At 38.9% G+C, this 21850-nt stretch overlaps 1 protein-coding gene and 1 non-coding gene across 2 annotated transcripts; one reads left to right on the forward strand and one right to left on the reverse strand.

Moving 5' to 3' along the window:
* Window positions 1–256: 256 nt before the first annotated feature.
* LOC125398024 (olfactory receptor 5B21) lies at window positions 257–1210 on the reverse strand. The gene has a single exon (XM_048430580.3). It carries the CDS (start codon window positions 1205–1207, stop codon window positions 257–259), a length of 951 nt encoding a protein of 316 aa, XP_048286537.2. The 5' UTR covers window positions 1208–1210.
* Window positions 1211–4634: 3424 nt separating this feature from the next.
* Window positions 4635–4737, forward strand: LOC125398043 (small nucleolar RNA U13). The gene has a single exon (XR_007231267.3). It is a non-coding gene; the product is annotated as a small nucleolar RNA U13 (small nucleolar RNA).
* The last annotated feature ends 17113 nt before the right edge of the window (window positions 4738–21850 follow it).

The raw sequence follows: 21850 nt of genomic DNA on the forward strand, positions 1-21850 counted from the left end.
TCTTGCAAATAGAAACAGAGTATTGGAAATTTATCACATTCACCTGTGTGCTTTGATCTGCTTTAAACCACATCATGAGCATTGCTCAAGAAGTTGTAAACGTCCAGGTTATGTTTGTTCTACAGAATGATCTTCTCTTCCAAGTGCTGCTTCTTAAACCACTGAAATAACCACTATTCATGGGGAAGGCAGAACTGAAATTCTTCAGACTTCAAAAGTCTTAATAGCTCAGGAGATGTAGCCCTTACTTACCTAACTACTTCCAACTCACATTAAAAGACTGAGGGTAATGTATTTTGAGTATTTTCCAGAGGGCACTTTTCACTTCTTTGTTCCTCAGGCTGTAGATCAAGGGGTTCAGCATGGGAATCACTACAGTGTAGAACACAGATGCTATTTTGTCTGTGTCCATGGACTGAGCAGAACTGGGCTGCAAGTACATGAAGATGATTGTGCCATAGAAGATGGACACGGCAGTGAGGTGAGAAGCACAGGTGGAGAAAGCTTTCTTTCGTCCCTCAGAAGACTTCATACTTTGAATAGCAATGTATATGAAAAGGTAAGAGATGAGAATTACAAGGAGGGTAAAAAAGACATTGAATCCCACAACAAAAAAGACAACAAGTTTACTGATGTGTGTATTGGAACATGCAAGGGCCAGGAGTGGGGGTATGTCACAGAAAAAATGATTAATTTTATTAGAACCACAGAAGGATAGTCTGAAGGTATCTGCTGCATGGATTGAGGCGTTGAGAAAGCCACAGGCATAAGAGCCAAGGGTCAGGATGGCACAAACACCCGTTGTCATGGTGGTGGTGTAATGAAGAGGCCTACACACTGCCGCATGGCGGTCATAAGCCATGGAAGCCAAAAGATAGCACTCAACAGTGGCAAAACCCACAAAGAAGAAAAACTGAGCTGCACACCCGTTGTAGGAGATGACTTTGTTCCCTGACTGAAGTGCAGCCACCATCTTGGGAGCTACGGCTGTTGAATATCCCAGATCTACAAAGGATAGGTGACTGAGGAAGAAGTACATGGGAGTGTGGAGGTGGGAGTCTGAGAAGATTATGACCATCATTCCTCCATTACCAATCAAAGTGACAAGGTAGATGAATAAAAATATCAGTAGTAGAGGAACCTGAAGGTTGGGGTCATCTGTCAATCCCAACAGGATGAATTCTGTCACTTCTGAACTGTTCTCCATTAAAGTCAGCTTGAATTTCACCTTATGGTTAAAGAGAATGAGCCATGAAGCTATAAAAGAAGATATTTTGAAGTTACAAAAAATGGGGCACTAACATATATGGAGAATGCACTGTGTAAGACACATGTTCTACCCTTTCACTTTATTATAATGTTAAGGTCTTTGAAATGACTACAAAGTGCCTATTTTACAGATCAGGAAGATAGTAACTTGGCAGTATTAAGTGAAACTACATAATTAACAATAGTCAAAGTCAAATCTCAATCTGTAGTTCTGAGTTCAAAGTGAATGTACGTGCACATTTTCATGTGGTTTTATCTGGCAGCATCAGTTTCAAGACTTTACTCAAGTTTCACTAATCATGAAAAGAAAACTGAAGTAAAACAATGTGAATCCATTCTTCTTTCTTTGCCCTACTCTACCTTAATAATTTGATCTCAATAGAAGCTTCATAAAACTTATATATGTGCATAATTAAATCATGTAGACTATTGAAAGCAATATTGTATACTACGCACGATGTCTTACTCCAAAATCTTTACTTGAATTTAACACATTTTTATCTTCAAATCAACACCCTGGGGTTGATTATACCAAGAGAGGATTGGAAACACCAACTCATTCACAACCCTTTTTGTCTGCAATGCTATTCTGCCTGCAAAATATGCTAGAACAGTGGTTTCCCAAAACTTCTTGGAGTAGCTAAACAATATCTAATTTGACATGAAACCCACTCCACAAGATGGAACCCATACATGAGTCAGCTTGGGAGACCAAGAATTTGAGGCCAAATAGCCCAGAAACCTAGGGTAAAGCCAAATATTGCTGTTCTTTTAAAAATGATGGTAAGGGGGTTCTTTTTTACTGATTTTCATTGAGCTCTACATTTTTCTCTGCTCCCCTCGCTGCCTCTCCCCTCCCCTTCAGCCCTCTCCCAAGCGATTTTTTGATGATATTCTGCTATAGTCATAGATCAGTTCCTTATTTGGTCATCACGAAAGAATATTCCTACAGCAGATGGAAGTAAATACAGAGTCACAGCCAGACATTATGCATAGAAAAGAAGAATCTGGAACACACATCTAAAAATAAGATGTCTTCATCAAATCCCTTCCCTTGGAGCTCATGGAACCATGCAAAAGAGGAGGTAGAAAGAGTGTGAGACCCACAGGGGATAAGGACACCAGGAGAACTAGGTCCTCTAAATTAGCTGAACAAATCGTGTATGAACTCACAGACACTGCAGCAGCAAGCTCAGGGCCTTGTACAGTTCTGCATCACTCCTCTGCATATATATTATGACTTCCATTTTACTGTTTTTATGGGAAGTCTGAGTGTGTGAACAAGTAGGTTCTTGATTCTTGTGCCTTTTCTTCGGCTCTATTCCTTCTGAAGGTTTGCCTTGTCCAACTTTGAAGTGATAGTCTGTTTTATCTTAGTATATTTTATCTTATGGTTTGTTGCTATCTCTTAGAAGTCTATTCTTTTCTAATAAGAGAGAGAAAGGGACTAGATCGGGATAAAAGGGAAGGTGGGAAGAAATGGGGAGAAGCAGAAAAAGGCAAAACTGTAATCAGGATATACTGTATGAGAAAAGAACCTGAAACTGGGAAGCTTCTGTAAAGCAAAGGACACTGTCATTAAGACAAAAAGACATCCTACTGAAAGGGAAAATATCTTCACCAACCCCTCATCAGACAAAGGTCTGATCTTCAAAATATATAAAGAACTCAAGAAACTAGACATTAAAATTCTAAATAACCCAATTCAAAAAATGGGATACTGAACTGAACAGAGAATTCTCAACAGAAGAGGTTCAAATGGCCAAAAGATACTTAAGGACATGTTCAACTTCCATAGTGATCACGTAAATGCAAATCAAAACAATTTTCAGATACCATCTTATGCCTGTCAGAATGGCTAAAATCAAAAAACCAATGATAGCCTATGCTGGAGAGGATGTGGAAAAAGGGGAATATTGATCCATTGCTGGTGGGAATGCAAACTTGTGCAGCCACTTTGGAAATCAGTGTGGTGGTTTCTCAGGAAACTGGGAGTCAACCTCCCTCAGGACCCAGCAATTCCACTCTTGGGAATATACCCAAGAGATTCCCAATCATACTACAAAAGCATTTGTTCAACAATGTTCATAGCAGCATTATTTGTACTAGCCAGATACTGGAAACAACCTAGATGCCCCTCGATGGAAGAATGGATAAAGAAAGTGTGACATGCTGAATTTTGCATGCAAATGGATGGAAATAGAAATCACTATCCTGAGTGAGATAACCCAGACCCAAAAAGATGATTATGGTATGTACTCACTCGTTAGTGGATTCTAGCCATAAACAAAGAACATTGAGCCTATAGTTCACAAGCCTAGAGAAGCCAAATAATAAGGTGAACCCAAAGAAAAACATATATAGATCCTCCTGGAAATTGGAAGCAGACAAGATCACCGGGCAAAAGTTGGGAGCATGGGGATGGGGATGAGGTAGAGGGAAAGGGAGAAAGGGAGAGAGAAGGGAGAAGGGAAGGATTGGGGAGAGCTTGGGAGGGTGGGGGTGTTGAGATGGAGGAAGGGCGGATATAGTAGCAGGGAAGAAGATATCTTCATTAATGGAACCATTTTAGGGTTGGCAAGAGACTTGGCTCTAGAGGGGATCCCAGGTGTCCACAGGGATATCCTCTGCTAGGTCCTTGGACAGCAGAGGAGAAGGTGCCTGAACTGGCCTTGTCCCGTAGTCACAGTGATGAATATCTCGAATATCACCATAGAACCTTTGTCTGGCGATGGATGGAGATAGAGACAGAGACCCACTTCAGAGTACTGGACTGAGCTCCCAAGGTCCAGTTGAAGAGCAGAAGGAGGAAGAAGATGGGCAAGGAAGTCAGGACCACAGGGGTTGGTCCACCCACTGAGACTGTGTGCCTGATCTTATGGGAGCTCACCAAATCCAGCTGGACTACGACTGAAAGGGCATGTGATCAAACTGGACTCTCTGAATGTGGCTGACAGTGGGGGCTGACTAGGAAGCCATTAATAACGGCACTGGGACTTGTTTCTACTGCATGCACTGGCTTTTTGGGACCCTAGTCTATTTGGATGCAAAGCTTCCTAGGCCTGGAGGTAGTGGGGAAGGCCTTGGACTTCCCACAAGGCAGGGTACCCTACCCTCTCTTAAGATTGGAGAGGGGGGAGATGGATGAGTGGGAGAGTGGGAGGGGAATGGGAGGAGGTGAGGAAGTGGAAATTTTTGAATGGAAAAATTAAAATATATAAAAAAGAACCTACTTTCAATAACCAAAAAAATGAAACAATTCTCTGTAAATTAAAACTAGAAGAGAACTTTTCCATCTTGCATTAGGTTATTTCCAGTGGCAGTATATTCTATACACTCTTTTTCCAGATAAATTTGATATCTGGATCCCTTTTTGGTTCATGAGTGTGAGGACTGGTGTTCACACCGTTCCATGACATGTGCCTCCCACAAACCTTGTTATAGCACCAGCACATTGCCCATGTAAAAAAAATGGTATCCTTTCACGAGTACTAAAAAGCTATCCTTATAAAACAAAAATGATTATACTAACTAATAATTAAAAGACTATTGACCAAAGTCATAAAAAGATAGTATTGGAAATGAAATAAAAACCTTGGTCAATTTCAGACTAAATCCACAGATTTAAAATAAACTTTATAATATTCTTATAAGTTTATTCCTGAAATATAGAACAGCTAAATAGCAGATATAGTATTTATAACATTTATGTTTTAAATATGTGGTTATTTCAAAATTATATTAATGCAAATACATATCTCTGTACATGTGTAGAATTTTTTCTGTTGGTCCTATTACAGTTAAATCTTCCTCCCTTTGTAACTTTAAAGCACTTAAACCTTGATTATCACACATTTATCCATACAGCCACCCAGCATTTCAACTTGATTTAAGACCCTGGAAACAGTGATGGTATTTATTCCTTCTTGGCTCACTCAACCCACCATGGTCCCTTGAACAGAAAAATAAACATTTGGTAAATTGAACAAAACATCAATTCCAAGGCCTAAAATAAATTTTCAAGCTTTTAAATCAATATCAAATAGACTATGGTTATCTTGTGTAAAAGAGTCTACATTTCCCGCCAAAATATTAGCTTAAACTTATGTACAAGCTATTCAGACCCAGCGTATTTGGGTATATTCAGGGCTGGAGAAAGGATTGTATACTTCCTTGCAGCATACTCTCCAGTTATTTTTCCTCTTCTGGAAGCATTTAGACTTAAGATTTTGTTGGTCCCTGCTTCACAATGGGGGTAGGAGCAGGCTAAGAAGAGGAAAGAGAATAAATGTGGAAAGAGAAAAGAAGAGGAGAAAAATGAGAAATAGGAGAGCACTTCCTTTCTGCTTGGCCTCAGTTTGCCTAAGAAAACAGCCAACACTATCAATTTGCAGAAGAACGCTTTATATATAGACACAATAAGACATCACAGTCAGTCTGGCCTATTTAGATGGTCATGCAAGCAGTGTGCCTGAATTTATAAAAACTGGTCCAGCCAGCTTGAGACACCTTATAAACGATATTCCCATAAAACCCTTGTATATTTTCCTGCCTCTTTATGCTCTTAGATAAATTTCCTAGTGTTTTATGTTTTCAACATTTTTATTTGTGCATATATGTACAAGCAGTTATATTTTAATTAACTCTCCAATAGGCAATACATTCTGCTAAACTCACCCATTCTCCTTTTGACAGTTGTATGCTTTCTAATTTAGCAGACACCGTACTCTGTCTCTTTAGCAGACAGTGTCCTGATTTAACATATTTAAAAATCGAAGTACATGTTGCCCCTGGAGATCACACAACTATTAATTTGCTCATTTATACACTTTCTTGGGACCAGAGTTCTCAGCATCAACGTTATTAACATAATGGGCTAGAAAATTAATGAATGGGGATCATATGTGTTGCAAAACATTTAGAAGTCTCTCTGATCTCTACTCACTAGATTCTAGAGCAAATCCTCTCTAGGATTTTTCCTAAATGTGTTTCTGTGGAAAATCATCACAATATCTCTTGAAATATAGTTTCCTCCATGAGGGTCCAGTTTTAAAGACTGTTCAAAATAGCAGTTCCAGAACTTCTAAAATGTTTGTGTCCATGTCTTCATTCAATAATTGCATGGTTGGATGGATAAGATTATGGCACAGAATGGATGATATAGATTTATATAGATGTGAAGAATCTGAGGCATGGTGAGATGGAGTGACAGGTTCAAAGCCAAAGGTTTCAGTCGAATATTGTTGCTTATTGGTGAAGAGATTCTTGGAAGGAATGTAGCTTGCCAACTCCTTTCATTGTTTTAGCAAGAAGACACAAACCACCCCACATCATGTATCAACCTATTTTCCTAACATAAAGTAGGATAAAAACTAAGAAAATTTGCAAGAATTAAAGGTGACTGACTTGGAGTGAATTCTGAATGCTTCAGCAGTCAGTTTCATTGTATATTTCATCTAAGCATATTTTGGATTGCATTAAAGAAGTATAAAGACTCCCCTAGTCTTTATACCCCATTTGAAATGTGCAGAATGACTAAATTTTATGAAGGAAGTAACAGAAACTATTTTGTTTGTCATTTGTTGGATGATTTACTTATTTCCTAGTATTTAAATGCTAGTTAACCAAATGAATAAATTGAAATATTACATCTAAGTTAAGGTTGGGTCCTTTTTTGAGGTAAGGACTTGCTATGCTGCTCAGGCTGGTAAAGTGACCAAAGGTTCTCAGCCTAGAGACAAGTAAAAATAAAATAAGGGTAAATTCAGCTACTGTGTGCTCAATAACAGTGTTAAATATAAATTAATTATCTATGACTTTATTTATTTATGACTTTATCTAGAACTGTCGGTTAAGCATTTGAACTTGTTTCTCAGGTTTTATGAGCACAATTTGGTGGCAACATCCCATTTGGTAACAGCTATGTCAGCGGTTGTGTTTTCTAAGCAGAGGCGGCTGAAATGTAGCTACTGGAAACTTCTGTATCTAATCTTGTAAAATAGAGAAGAGCCTGGGAAATATAATCTGGGTCTTTTGTACCTGTATATATGACTCCCATTCTCCAAGACCACCTCTTTATTTCTAGCCACAAAATAAAGAATGTTACTTTAATTTAAAAAAATCAAAAGTCAGGAAAAACATACCTATGATTTTGGAACTTCTGAGCTCTTACTTTAAAACTGGCTTCAACCACTGGACTTTTTGAATCCTGAAAAATAGAAAGAACTGTTTGGTCTCTGAGGTCTTTCACTTTCAAAGCATAGGAGAATTCCAGAAACTGTGTGATGAAGGTGCAAAGGCAGGTCAGATGCTGGTACAGTTTGGATGAGGCCTTGAGAGTCACATCAAACTGAGTAAGATACTGAGATCTCCAAGAGATTGATACCTATGTAGATCCAGATTCCTCTGAAGGGAAAATCCCCAAGGAATCAATCCCAATTCAGAGCTCAGTGACATGAAAACACACAATCAAAACAACACTTTCCTGCTGGGACTAGGACAACACTATAATATGAAAGTTCCTAAAAGATCCCTCAGGAGACAAAGGAGAGCCAGTTCCTTCTGGTTGTAAGCTAAGGTCATTAACAGGAAAAATTCATCAAAATATCATGAAAGAAATCTTTGAATATACACACTTTTGCTTAGCCCACAGATTTCCTGTGTTGAGAGCTTACTCTTTACCTAAATCTCAATAGAAAGAAATTCTTAAATGAGCCAAAATAGACTTTGAAAAACTCTAAGATGCCCTATCATACTACAAAAGCATTTGTTCAACTATGTTCATAGCAGCACTATTTGTAATAGCCAGAACCTGGAAACAACCTAGGTGCCCCTCAATAGAAGAATGGTTAAAGAAGGGGTGGAACATATACACATTAGAGTTCTACTCAGCAGTAAAAAAACGACATCTTGAATTTTGCATGCAAATGGATGGACATAGAAAACGCTTTACTGAGTGAGGTAAGCCAGACGCAAAAAGAGGAATATGGTATGTATTCACTCATATGTGGATTCTAACCATAATTAAAGGTCTTTGAGCCTATTATTCGTGATCCTAGAGAAGCTAAATAAGAAGGTGAACCTGTTGAAAATCATGTAGCTATCTACCTGGAGATTGGAAATAGACAAGATTCCCAAGTAACCTCGGGTGCATGGGGGGTGGGAGGGTTTTTGGAAGGGGAGAGGGTTAGAGAGAAGGGAGTAAGGGAGGAATGGGGAAAGCTAGGTGGACTGGGATGGGGGGAGGGAGGAAGGATGGACATGAGATCAGGGAAGAATATATTTCAACTAAGGGAGTCATTTTAGGGTTTACAGGAGACTTGATTATAAATGGGATCCCAGGTCCAAGGAGAGATTCACAGACTGTTCTCTAGACAGAGGAGAGGGTGCCTGAACCGGCCTTGGCCTATAACCATACTGATGAAGATTTTGCTTATCACTATAGATCCTTCATCTGACGATGGATGGCGATACAGACGGAGACCCACATTGGAGCACCGGACTGAACCCCCCATGGTCCAAATGAGAAGCAGAAGGAGGAAGAACATGAAAAAAACTCAGGACCGCGAGGGGTGCGATCACCCACTGTTACAAGGGGACTGATCCAATGAGAGTTCACCAAGGCCAGTTGGACTGGGACTGAACGAGCATGTGATCCGACCAGATTTTCTGAATGTGGCCGGATTCTCTGAATGTGGCTGGCCCTGAGACTTTCTGAAAAGCCACTGACAATGACACTGGGACTTGTTTCCTCTGCATATACTGGATTTTTGGGATCCAGTCTGTTCGGATACTCACCTTCCGGGACCTGGAAGGAGGGGGGAGGAACTTGAACTTCCCACAGGGCTGGAAGGCTTGACTGCTCTTAGAGATGGAGAGGGAGGAGGAGGGGGAGCGGGGGAGGGGAGAGTGCTGGGAGGAGGGGCGGAAATGGAAACTTTCATAATTTAATAAACTTTGAAAAAAAAGAATAAACATGAAAAATGATGAAGTCTTCAATAACTTATGAGAGCTCCTTGTTTTCTAGGTTCTTAGAGGTGTATATTTTTAAGTACAGTGAATTATAAAAGTGAAGGCTATTCACTAGCTTCTTTCCTCTCATGAAAAGATCTCCATATAAAACTTATGATGTAATGAATTAAAGTTTTTATGAAAGAAGAAATTTCATCATGTTCAAGTAGATAGTAAGCTAGTGATAAAACCCAACTAGCTCTGTGTCAGTCTTACAACTAATTGTGTAGCATATTATCTACTCACCACATATTCCACTCTGAATACTCAGCTTTCCTCCTTCCTATTTAAAACAAAGTAATCTTGTAGACGGAGCAGTGGGCAGGTCTGCTTTTCATCCCACCTGGCTCCCGCATAGCTAGCTTAGCCCCGGAAATAACAACACACAAATTGTATTCATTTAAACACTGCCTAGCCCATTATCTCTAGAGAGATAGTTACTGGCTAACTCTCACATCTTGATTAAACCATTTCTAATAATCTGTGTAGCACCACAAGGTGGTGGCTTACTGGGAAAGATTCAGCATTTTTGACCTGGTGGCTGGTTCCATGGCATCTGCCTCATTGCCCTCTTCCCAGCATTCTGTTCTGTTTACTCCACCTACATAATTTTCTGTCCTATCAAAGGGTCAAGGCAGTCTCTTTATTAACCAATGAAAATAACACATAGACAGAAGACTCACCTACATCATTTCCCCTTTTTCTATTTAAACAAAAAAGAAAGGCTTTCACTTTAACATAGTAAAATTACATATATCAAAACAGTTATCAAGTAAGAATTACAGTTACAATATTTATATCTATTTTATCTTTATCATAATAATGGAAAACTGTAACTATAACTAACAATTCTTCAACTCCATCAAAGAATCCAGAAGGATATAATATTACCTAAGTAAACAAGAAGTAAGCAACTTCCAAAACTCTAGAAATGACAGAGACATCTTGCTGCCTGGACATTCACCCAAAGTTCCTCTGTACCATTGGGGCATCCATCTTCACCCTACAGGTCCATAGTAACCAGAGACATTTCCATGAAGTGGGAAATTTCAAAGGCAGTTCAGTCACTATCTGCTGTGTCCTGCAGAATGTCTCACAGACTCTTTCATGAATCAGGAACCCCGAAAGATCATCTCACCTGTAGGCAAGTTCAGCAGTCCTCTCTCTGTGGGTTCTCTGTGTCCAGTTCATGCAACAGTTCAGGCAAGAGCAGTTTCTTGCCCAAATGGCTATCAAACTCCATAAGGAGCCTCTTCGATGCCCATCTTCCTCTTGAAGTAGATTGGTGCTTTCAGGAGCAGACTTATCTCATTGTCATGAAAAGCCCTAAGTTATTAAAACATTAAATGCCATGTTCTGTAGTCTTTGAAATGCCTATCTGAAATATATCTATGCACACCTAGAAAATCAAACTAACATTACTACAAACTTGACTATTATCGATGATTATCCATTAACAACCTATATTTTTAATTATACATTGCATTTTTAAATGAAATACACAATCACAATACCTCAATCAAGATCAGAAATATATATACATATAACAAAATTGACCTTAAAATCCATACCAATGTAAATTATTCATATCTATATCATATCCCCCTTTAAATGTAAAAGAACATTTATAAGCAATATTTGGGAATATGGATGTAGTTATTTCTCTCCAAACTTCTTCCTGCTGTATAGGAGCGCTGTTAATCAGGTCTTTCATGGTATAAACTGTGTGCTAGATTCATCTCAGTCGGCAGTTGAGCAAAGTAATTTCTTGAGGGTGTTCATAGCAACCTTTCAGGAGGACGGGGTCTATCATACCATATTGGGATAAAAGCAATCCACATGGTCTCATCTTCTGTAAAAACAAAAGAATAACTTTTCCAAAGCATTATAACCTTAGATCCAAATTTTGAAGTCAAGGTATTTTCAAAATATCTATCTTGGATTAGTTCAGCAGCATTTATAAACAAATATCTTTTAGTAGCTGTTGCTCCTTCCTCAGCATTCAAACAATTCAAAGAGAGCATAATAGCATACAGTATCAAGATTCTCTGTGTATTTTCCATCTTTATGCGGCTTTATTTTAACCTATTTCTTTTATTTTTACTTTTACTTTTTGAGACAGGTTCTCTGTATATCTTTGCCCTAGAATAACTCTGTAGACCAGGCTGTCCTTGAAGTCATAGAGATCCACCTGTCTCTGCCTCCCCAGTGCTAGGATTAAAGGCGTGTGCTACCACACCTTGAACTCGAGATCTGTATGTCTCTGCCTCCCAGGCATTGGGATTAAAGGTGTGTACCAACCACATCCTACTCCTCTCTTTCTTTCTTTTTTATTTTTAATAACTTTAACCTATAGCCTGAATATATTTTAACACACTGTAAAACATTTAGAGATTTTCTTCACCTTTCAATCTCTCCTTATAGTATATCTCTCTTTTTTTGATTACATGAGTCTTTAAGGAGAGGGTTAAAGTCGTGGCTTTGATGGCTGGATCCAGCCCATTCCTTAGCTTTCCAGCCTCATGGCAGAGGTACCGTCAGAGTCATTTTTATCGTCATAACTCTACAGTGTTTCAAGGTCTCTGCCAGCAAGCAAGCTGCAGCATTCTGCTCACAGACCACACTCATCAGACTGTCTGCCTGAAAGAGTCAGAGTTTGCCCTGGTAGGACGGTCCACAAAGCTGGCATTTTAAAACAGTGCAGCTTTTTTCCTACTATGGCTGAAAACCGAAAAGCATGCCTTCAACTTTTCATCAACACCATTTAAGTGTTTCGTGGCAGGACCTCTTAAAAGAGCTGCAGGGTTTTGCAGCTTAAGCTGAATTAGTTACTGGCTAACTCTCACATCTTGATTAAACCATTTCTAATAATATGTGTAGCACCACAAGGTGGTGGCTTACTGGGAAAGATTCAGCATGTCTGACCTGGTGGCTGGCTCCATGGCGTCTGCCTCATTGCCCTCTTCCTAGCATTCTGTTCTGTTTACTCTGCCTACCTAATTTTCTGTCCTATCAAAGGGCCAAGGCAGTCTCTTTATTAACCAATGAAAATAACACATAGACAGAAGGCCCACCTACATTATTATCTTGAGAAGGTAATGAGACAAACAAACACAAAGAGTGAGAGAAGATGAGTAACGAAGAAATGTCACCTATGGGCACACAGCTCTGACAAGGTAAGACCCTATCTGGAGCTATACAATGATTTGATCTTTTCCCATGTAAGCATTCACTGTAAAACTAAGTGTCTTTCACTAGACTCTGCTAGTTACATAAGATGAAACAGTCTTAGATTCTAGATAATAAGAGTCTAGACTCTAGAGTATCCCATTAACTAATGCGATAACTTAAATTATTGCTCTGTTTGGATGCTATCAATTTCTCATGCACTGAATATTTTTTTTCTTTTTGCTCCAAGAAGCTTTTAATTCCTGAGAGAATACTTCATATATGACTCTTCTGATGCCTTCGGGGTTGGCCTCTTCACAAGATCAGTTCAACTCTTTATCTCTAGATAACTATGCATTTTGCTTTTAGAGAAAACTTAGAAGCAGTAATTGTGACTTTCAGATTTGTTCAAGACCAGATACAAATACTCTCTATCCATCTTTGAACTAATGTAGCAACCCTGAGGTCATTTCAAGTTTTTTATGTGACGAGCTACTTCCCAAGATACAGAAACATAATATCTTATCTTTTTGCTGTTTGCATTGACCAGCAATTTCATAGAGAAAGAGACCTTTGATACTACAAAAAAGACCAAGAATCTAAAGATCTAGAGAGCTAATTTTTCATAGTCAAATCATATAATCTTAACTGGTTGCCTAAATCATACAAGTCTCTTCTTAAAGACCATTAATCATTAGAACCCAGAGATAGTAGTTTTGGTCCTGGTGCCAACAAACTGGTTCAAATCATAGCTATCTCCTAGTGTCTTGAAGGTTCATGCAAGCCTGTTTTATTATGCGTTGTTGACAAGAACTTTAAGTCTTTGAAGAAAGAAATTGAAGAAGATATCAGAAAATGGAAAGATCTCCCATGTTCTTAGATAGGTAAGATCATCATAATAAAAATGGTAATCTTACCAACAGCAATATACAGATTCAATGCAATTCCCATCAGAATACCAACATAATTCTTCACAAATCTCAAAAGAACAATACTCAACTTCATATGGAGAAACAAAAAACCCAGGGTAGCCAAAACAATCTTGTACAAGAAAGGAAATTCCAGAGGCATCACGATCCCTAACTTCAAACTCTTCTATAGAGCTATAGTAATGAAAACAGCTTGGTATTGGCATAGAAACAGACAGATAGACCAATGGAATCAAATTAAAGACACTAATATTAATCCACATACATATGAACACATGATTTTTGACAAAAAAAAGAAAAGCTAAAATTATACTATGGAAAAAAGAAAGCATCTTCAACAAATTGTGCTGGCATAGTTAGATGTCAATATGTAGAAGAATGCAGTATCTATCCCCACGCACAAAACTCAAGTACAAGTGGATCAAAGACCTCAACATAAATCAAGCTTCACTGAACTTGATAGAAAAGAAAGTTGGAAATATATAAAAACTCACAAAACTAGTCATCAAAATACCAAATAATCTAATCTAAAAATGGGTGCTGATCTAACTAGAGAATTCTCAACAGAAGAATCTCAAGTGGTCAAAAGACACTTATGGAATTGCTCAACATCCTTAGCCATCAGAAAAATGCAAATCAAAATGATTCTGTGATACCATCTTACACCTGTCAGAATGGCTAAGAACAAAAAAATACTAATGGCAGCCTAGCCTATGCTGTAAGGGGAACACTCCTCCATTGCTGGTGGGAGTGCAAGCTTGTACAGCCACTTTGGAAATCAGTATGGAAGTTTCTCAGAAAACTGAGAATTAATCTACCTCAAGAATCAGCAATAGCTCTCTTGGGTATAACCAAAAGATGCACACTCATACCACAACAACATTTGCTCCACTGTGTTCATTTTATTATTATTATTATTATTATTATTACTTTATAAATAATACAAGTCAAAGTTTCCTCTTCCTCCCCTCCTTCCACTTCCCTCTCGCTCCCCCCATACCCTCTCCACTCACCCCCTCCAGTCCTAAGAAAGGGCAAAATACCCTTCCCTGTGGGAAGTCAAAGGCCATTCCCTCTACATCCAGGCTTAGGAAGGTATGCATCCAAATAGACTAGGATCCCAAAAAGCCAGTACATGCAGTAAAGACAAATCCCAGTGCCATTATCATTGGCCCCTCAGTCTGCCCCAATTGTCAGCCACATTCAGAGGGTCCAGTTTGATCCCATGCTCCTTCAGTCCTAGTCTAGCTGGATTTGGTGAGCTCCCATTAGCTCAGGCATACTGTCTCAGTGGGTGGACCAACTCCTCGCGGTCCTGACTTCCTTGCTCATCTTCTCCCTCCTTCTGCTCTTCAACTGGACCTTGGGAGCTCAGTCCAGTGCTCTGATGTGGGTCTCTGTCTCTATCTCCATCCATCACCAGCTGAAGGTTCTATGGTAATATTCAAGATAGTCATTAGCCTGACTATGGGACAAGGCCAGTTTTCTCTGCTCCCCTTTCTTCTTCTCCCACCCCCTTCAACCCTCTCCCATGGTCCCCATGCTCCTAATTTACTCAGGAGATCTTGTGTTTTTCTATTTGCCATGTAGATTAGATCCATGTATGTCTCTGTTAGGGTCCTCATTGTTTTCTAGGTTCTCTGGGACTGTGATTTGTAGGCTGGTTTTATTTGCTTTATGCCTAAAAGCCACTTATAAGGGAGTATGTATAATATTTGTCATTCTGGGTCTGGGTTACCTCACTCGATCTGATATTTTCTAGATCCATCCAGTTGCCTGCAAATTTCTCTGCTGTATAGTACTCGATTATGTAAATGTACCACATTTTCCTTATCGATTCTTCAGTCAAGGGGTATTTAGGTTGTTTCCAGGTTCTGGTTATGATAATCAAGGCTGCTATGAACATAGTTGAGCACATGTTCTTGTGGTACAATTGGGCATTTTTTGGATATATACCCAAAATGGTATTGCTGGGTCTTGAGGAAGTTTGTTTCCTAATTTTCTGAGAAATCACCATACTGCCGTCCAAAAGAGTTGAACCAATTTACACTCCCACCAGCAATGTAGGAATGTTCGTTTTACCCCACATCTTCTCCAGCATGAGTTGTCATCAGTGTTTTTGATCTTGGCCATTCATACAGGTGTAAAATGGAATCTTAGAGTTGTTCTGATTTGCATTTCTCTAATGGCTAAGGATGTTGAGCATTTCCTTAAGTGTCTTTCAGTCATTTTAGATTTCTCTGTTGAGAGTTCTCTGTTTAGGTCTGTACTCCATTTTTTTATTGGATTGCTTGTTCTTTTGATGACTAATTTCTTGATTTCTTTGTATATTTTGGAGATCAGTCCTCTGTCCAATGTGGGGATCTTTATTGATTCTTTAGGCTGTAGTATTGTTTTGTTGACTGTGTCCTTTGTTATACGGAAGCTTTTCAGTTTCAGGAGGTCCCATTTATTAATTGTTTCTCTCGGTGTCTGTGCTACTGGGGTTCCATTTAGGAAGTGTTTCCCTGTGCCAATGCGTTCAAGTGTACTTCCCACTTTCTCTTCGATGAGGTTCAGTGTGACTGAGTTTATGTTTAGGTCTTTGATCCATTTGGACTTGAGTTTTATGCATGGTGATAGACATGGATCTATTTTCATTCTTCTATGTGTTGATATCCAGTTATGCCAGCACCATTTGTTGAAGATGCTTTCTTTTTTCCATTGTATAATTTTAGCTTCTTTGTCAAAAATCAGGTGTTCATATGTGTGTGGATTAATATCTGGGTCTTCAATTCAGTTTCATTGGTCCTCCTGTCTGTCTTCATTGTCAATACCATGCTGTTTTCAGTACTATAGCTCTGTAGCAGAGTTTGAAGTCAGGGATTGTGATGCCTCCAGAAGTCCCTTTATTGTACAGGATTGTTTTGGCTATCCTGAGTTTTTTTCTTTTCCATAGGAAGTTGAGTACTGTTCTTTAGACTTCTGTGAAGAATTTTCTGGAATTTTTATGGGCATTTGCATTGAATCTGTAGATTGCTTTTGGTAATATTGCCATTTTTCTATGTTAATTCTACCTACCCAACAGCATGGGAGATCCTTCCATTTTCTGGTGTGCTCTTCAATTTCTTTCTTCAAAGATTTAAGGTTTTTGTCATATAGGTCTTCCACTTGTTTGTTAGAGTTACTCTGAGATATTTTGTGCTATTTGCAACTACTGTGAAGGGTGATGTTTCTCTGGTTTCTTTCTCATCCCATTTATCATCTGTGTAGGGAGGGTCCCTCTTTTTTTAGTTAATCTTGTATCTGCTACGTTACTGAAAGTATTCCTCTTTTAATCACCTGCGGAAAATGTTCCTGTGCTAACAATGCTAGAACATAGAAGTCAAGGTTCCATGTAGGCAAGAGCTCTATTTGTCCATGTTCAATGAGTTCTTTGGGTGTTGTCTTCAGCAATTGAGACTTACTGTCAATTTATGAAAAGCAATCTATTGTCTTGGCAATGCCTGGATTAGTGATTGATTGATCACTAATCAATGTTTAGTGATTCCCATGAGGCCTCTTTAGCAAGCAACTCAATTAGGTGTAACCCAATCCTGGTACTAGAAGGTTTCTTGGATGACATGATGGCCAGTTGGGATTCTGTCTCCCTCGTTATTTGGCAATAACATTTATCTTGTTTTCATGTACATATATATTTTAGGAAGCTTCTTCTGTATTCCATACTGCCCCTCAAATGCCACTCAATTTTATCTCTCCTCATATTACCTCCCACAACCCTTTTTCCTTCCCCTCCCCACCTGATCCTCCCACTCCAGCCATCTCCCACTTCCATCTACATTTATCTAATTTATTTTTCTTCCCTGATGAGATATATTTGTGCCTTCTAGTTCCTTATTCTATAACTAACTAACTTCTGTCGTTCTATGGATTGTAGCTTGGCTATCACTGACTTAACAGCTAGTATCCACCTATAAGTGAATACAAACATATTTTTAATACAAACCTTACTCAGAATGTTTTTAGTTCCATCCATTTCCCTGAAAATTTCTAGATGTCATTTTTTAATGGATGTCTAATGCTTTGTGAAAATGAACCACATTTTCTTTATACATTATTCTGTTGAGGGAAATCTAGGCTATTTTCTATTTCTGACCATTATGAATAGAACAGCAATGAGCATGTTTGAGCAAGTATCTCTGTGATTGGATGAACCCTTTTTGGGTATATTCCCAAGAGTGGTATAGCTGGATCTTGAGGTAGATTGATTCCCATCCTTCTGAAGAATTTCAACCATGATTCAACAGTGGCTGTATGAGTTTGAACGCCTGCCATCAGTGGATAAGTGTTCCTCTTACTTCACAGTCCTGCCAGCATGAGTTGCCACTTGCTCTATTAATCTTTGTCATTCTAACAGGTGTCAGATGATATCTCAAAGTAGTTTTGATTTACATTTCCCTGATGGCCAGGGATGTTGTACATTTGTTTCTCAGACACTTGAGTTCCCTATATTCAGAACTATCTGTTTAGATGTCTATTCCATTCTTTAATTGAGTTATTTTTGTGATATCTCATTTCTTGGGTTTTTTATGTATTTTGAATACTAGCCTTCTATTGGATATAGACTTGGTGAAAATTGTTTCCGATTTTGTAGGTTGCTGCTGTGTTTAAATGATTATGTTCCTTGCTGTACAGAAGTTTCTCAGTTTCATGAGGTCCCATGTATTAATTGTTGATCTTAGTAACTGTGCTAATGGTGTTCTGTTCCGAAAGTCTGTTCCTGTGCCTATGAGTTCAAGGCTATTCCCCACTTTTTCTTCTATCAAATTTAGTGCAAGGATCGGCGGGCTATGTTCCCCGGCTAGTTTACACCAAAAATAATTACACGGAAACTGTATTCTTTTAAACACTGCCTGGCCCATTAGTTCTAGCCTCTTATTGGCTAACTCTCACATCATGACTTAAACCATTTCTAATAATCTGTATGTCACCACGAGGTCGTGGCTTACCAGAAAAGATTCAGCAGGTCTGACCTGGTAGCTTCATGGCGGGCAGCTCTCTGCCTCTGCCTGACTCTGCTTCTTTCTCCCAGCATTCTGGATCTACACCACCCACCTATGTTCTGACCTATCAGGCCATGCAGATTCTTTATTAATTAACCAATGAAAGCAACACATAGAAAAAAGACCCACCTACATCAGCATATCCAGTTTCATGTCGAAGTTTTTGGTCCATCTAGACTTGAGTTCTGTGCAGGTTGATAAGTACGGATCTGTTTTGATTCTTCTACAAGTACAAACATGGGAAGCCAGACTAGGCCAGGGCACTATATGTGGGAGCTAGGCTAGATCTGGAGAGCTGTGGAAAAGAAGTGGATGGGTAGTCAGAGAGAGTCCCATGGCTAGATCCTGAAGGGGATTGTGCAAAGTTTAGGTACATGTGGGTTGGTTGGAAGGGGTGTAGAAGGGACCAGCAGGTGATTTCAGGTAGGAAGGCTTCTGGTTGACGTTTAAAGCTCCTTTGTGCTAGCAGGCAGGGGTAGTTAGGGTACACCAGAACACTAGTTATGAGACTCAGGTTAGATCTGGTGTGTGGTGGAAAAGTTGTGGATGGGTGGTCAGAGACACCCACAGGGTTACACACTGGAGAAGGACATGGAACACCTGGGTACCACATGGGCACCTGTAATATAACTTACTCATTTCTGACATGTAAAAGAGTGCCTAGAGAGGGAACGTTATATTTTCTAAGTGTTATTGAACATAATGGAAATCACCATACCTCAATTTCCAGGGTTGCATTAAGATCACCTCTCAGAATCACTAGAAATGTTTTTCACATCTTCAAACTCTTGAAAGCTTTAATTTAAGGAAAATATATTGAGTATATTTACCCCTCACAACATCAATGTATCCCTAATCCATAATGCAATTGTGTTTGAAACAAAGAAATAATTTTCTAACTTTTTTGTTTGAAAATTAGATACAAGGATTTTAAAAACTATTTTTCACTGTATACATGCATGGTTGAGGTAATAGCATTTAACAGCTTTCCATAACTGAAAACTAGGAAAGGCATATGTATCATGATTCCCAAGACACTTCTGAATCTCTTAAGATGAAAGTACCTCCTTTTCTTTAATAATGTTGACACACATTCCTCAACTCTGCTGGCAAATTGGACAAGAGGCAAGTTTTTGTTCCACATACAAACACTTTATACTTAAAACATGTTTCACTGTTATAGTGTAAGGAAACATAGAGCAGTGACCATAAATTATTTTTATCTATTAATTCTTATGAAGACATTCAATATATAGCCAGTGGGTACACATATTGACCAAGTTCATTTCATTTATTCATTCCTTCATTATACTTTAAACTAGTAAAAGTCAGAATGTGTTTTCCATATACCCTATCAGTAACAGAATACCAATTCAAATCAGTTTAAATGGAACATGAATTAATTCATTAATGTGATTTTCCAGTCTAGGATGAAGGTGCTGATCTGGAAAAATTGAGTAGCTTTTAAAAGTGGAAGAAACTGCTCCATCATTCAATTTTACTTTCTTCTTTGTTAGCTTCTTTCTCAGGCTGGCTCTGCTTAAATAATAAAGCTATTTTTCAGCAGTTATGAGGTTGCACTACTCGTAAGTGAATACTAGCTATAAAGCAAATGATATTAACCCTATAGTTCATGATCCTAGAGAAGCTAAGTAACAAGGTGAACCCTAAGAAAAACATATATAGATCAACCTTGAAAGGGGAAATAGTCAAGATCGCCTGACAAAATTTGGAGCATGGGGGTGGGGGGAAGGAGAGAGGGTGGAAGGGGAAAAGGAGGGGAGATGGGAAGTGGGGAGGAGAACTTGAGGGAATGGGATAGTTGAGATGGAGTAAGGACAGAGATGAGAAAAAGAGATATTTTGATTGAGGAAGCCATTATGAGGCTAGAAAGAAGCCTGGCACTAGAGAAATTCCCAGGAATCCACAAGAATGGCCCCAGCTAAGACGCTAAGCAATAGAGGAGAGGGTACCCAAATTGGCCTTTTCCTGTAGTGAAATTCATGAATGTCTTAAATATCACCATAGAACCTTCATCCAGAAACTCATGAAAACAGAGGCAGAGACCCGTAGTGGAGCACTGGGCTGAGCTCCCAAAGCCCAGATGAAGAGTGGGAGGAGTGAGATTAAGAGGTATATTATTCTCACAACTAGCACTTCAAACAGGTGGGAACTCTTCTTTCTCAAGTCAGTAGGTCACTATGGAGTCACATGTCTATCTGAGCAAATTCTCGGTAGAGGGGAACAGCAATTAATTTATATCATCAACCTGACTGAATTAGAAAACACCAAGGGTTTCTTTTGAAGGCTTTGACAGAGGGAATTAACTAGTGGGGTGGCCCACACTAAATGTAGACCTCACTATTCTATAGGCTAGAGTCTAAGAAATAATGAAAAAGGAAATGGAGAACACAGGCTGAGAACATGCATTCCTCTTTTTCTGCTGCCTGATCTACCCAGATATGAACAAGCAGCTTCATCCTCCTGCTGCTATGCCTTCACCATTAAGACAGACTATACCTTCAAATTATGAGTCAAAAATAGACCCTGCTTCCCTCTAAGTTGTTCTTGTCAAGTATTTCACCACAGACAGCAAAGACAAAATGTACTAATGCAGTACCTTTACTGGTCAAACTTGAGACTGGTCCACTCCACAAGCAGAAGATGAGTTCAATCATCCCTAAACTACATGTACCTAAAGTGGGGGTTGTGGTTCCTTATAAACAAACTAAACTGAAGATTTTGGTCAAGGAAAGCTAAAACACAAGCAAAAAAATATCTTAATTCTACTTGATTTCTCATCCCTATCTTCAATTCTCTTACTCGCCACAACACTTCAAAGTACAAATGCATTACAGTCTAAAGTCAAATTCCCCTCTGAATTAAAGTATAAAGAGAGCAAACCTCTCTTTGAGTTTTGTGTGTACATTTCTGACAATATTTGTCCAGCACCTGTGATCTGAAATAGCTCTAACTGAAATTGGGCAATTATTCCAAGCAAAAATATGAAATCTTGTTAAAAATATTAAATCTTGTTAAAGATTCGGTGTTAAGATAGGAAGGGAAGATGGACTTACTTCATCAAGAAAATCTATGCAGTTTTCCAGAATCATGAATGTAGGGACTATCTTCCCACATGATTTTATTTAGATACTGTATGGTTTTCCTATCTGGGGCAGGAAACCTCCCACACAAACTGTCTCATTTCTAACAGAATAGGTTTGAGTCCTTGATGCCTACCAGATACATTCTAAGTTGTGTGGAATGCACAACTGAAGCCCTGCCTCTCGTCCAAAATTTATCAGTCCTATGGCTCTCAATAGACTTCAACCTCCCTTTGAGTTCTAGCATCCCAGTGCTTAGCTGCTGTACTAGTGGCAAGTTCTATCTCGTACAAACTTTCTCTGTCTTGGGAACAGACAGAAGCTTTTC

Source organism: Myodes glareolus, chromosome 7 (assembly GCF_982192425.1).
Source record: "Myodes glareolus chromosome 7, mMyoGla1.1, whole genome shotgun sequence".
NCBI lineage: Eukaryota > Metazoa > Chordata > Mammalia > Rodentia > Cricetidae > Myodes > Myodes glareolus.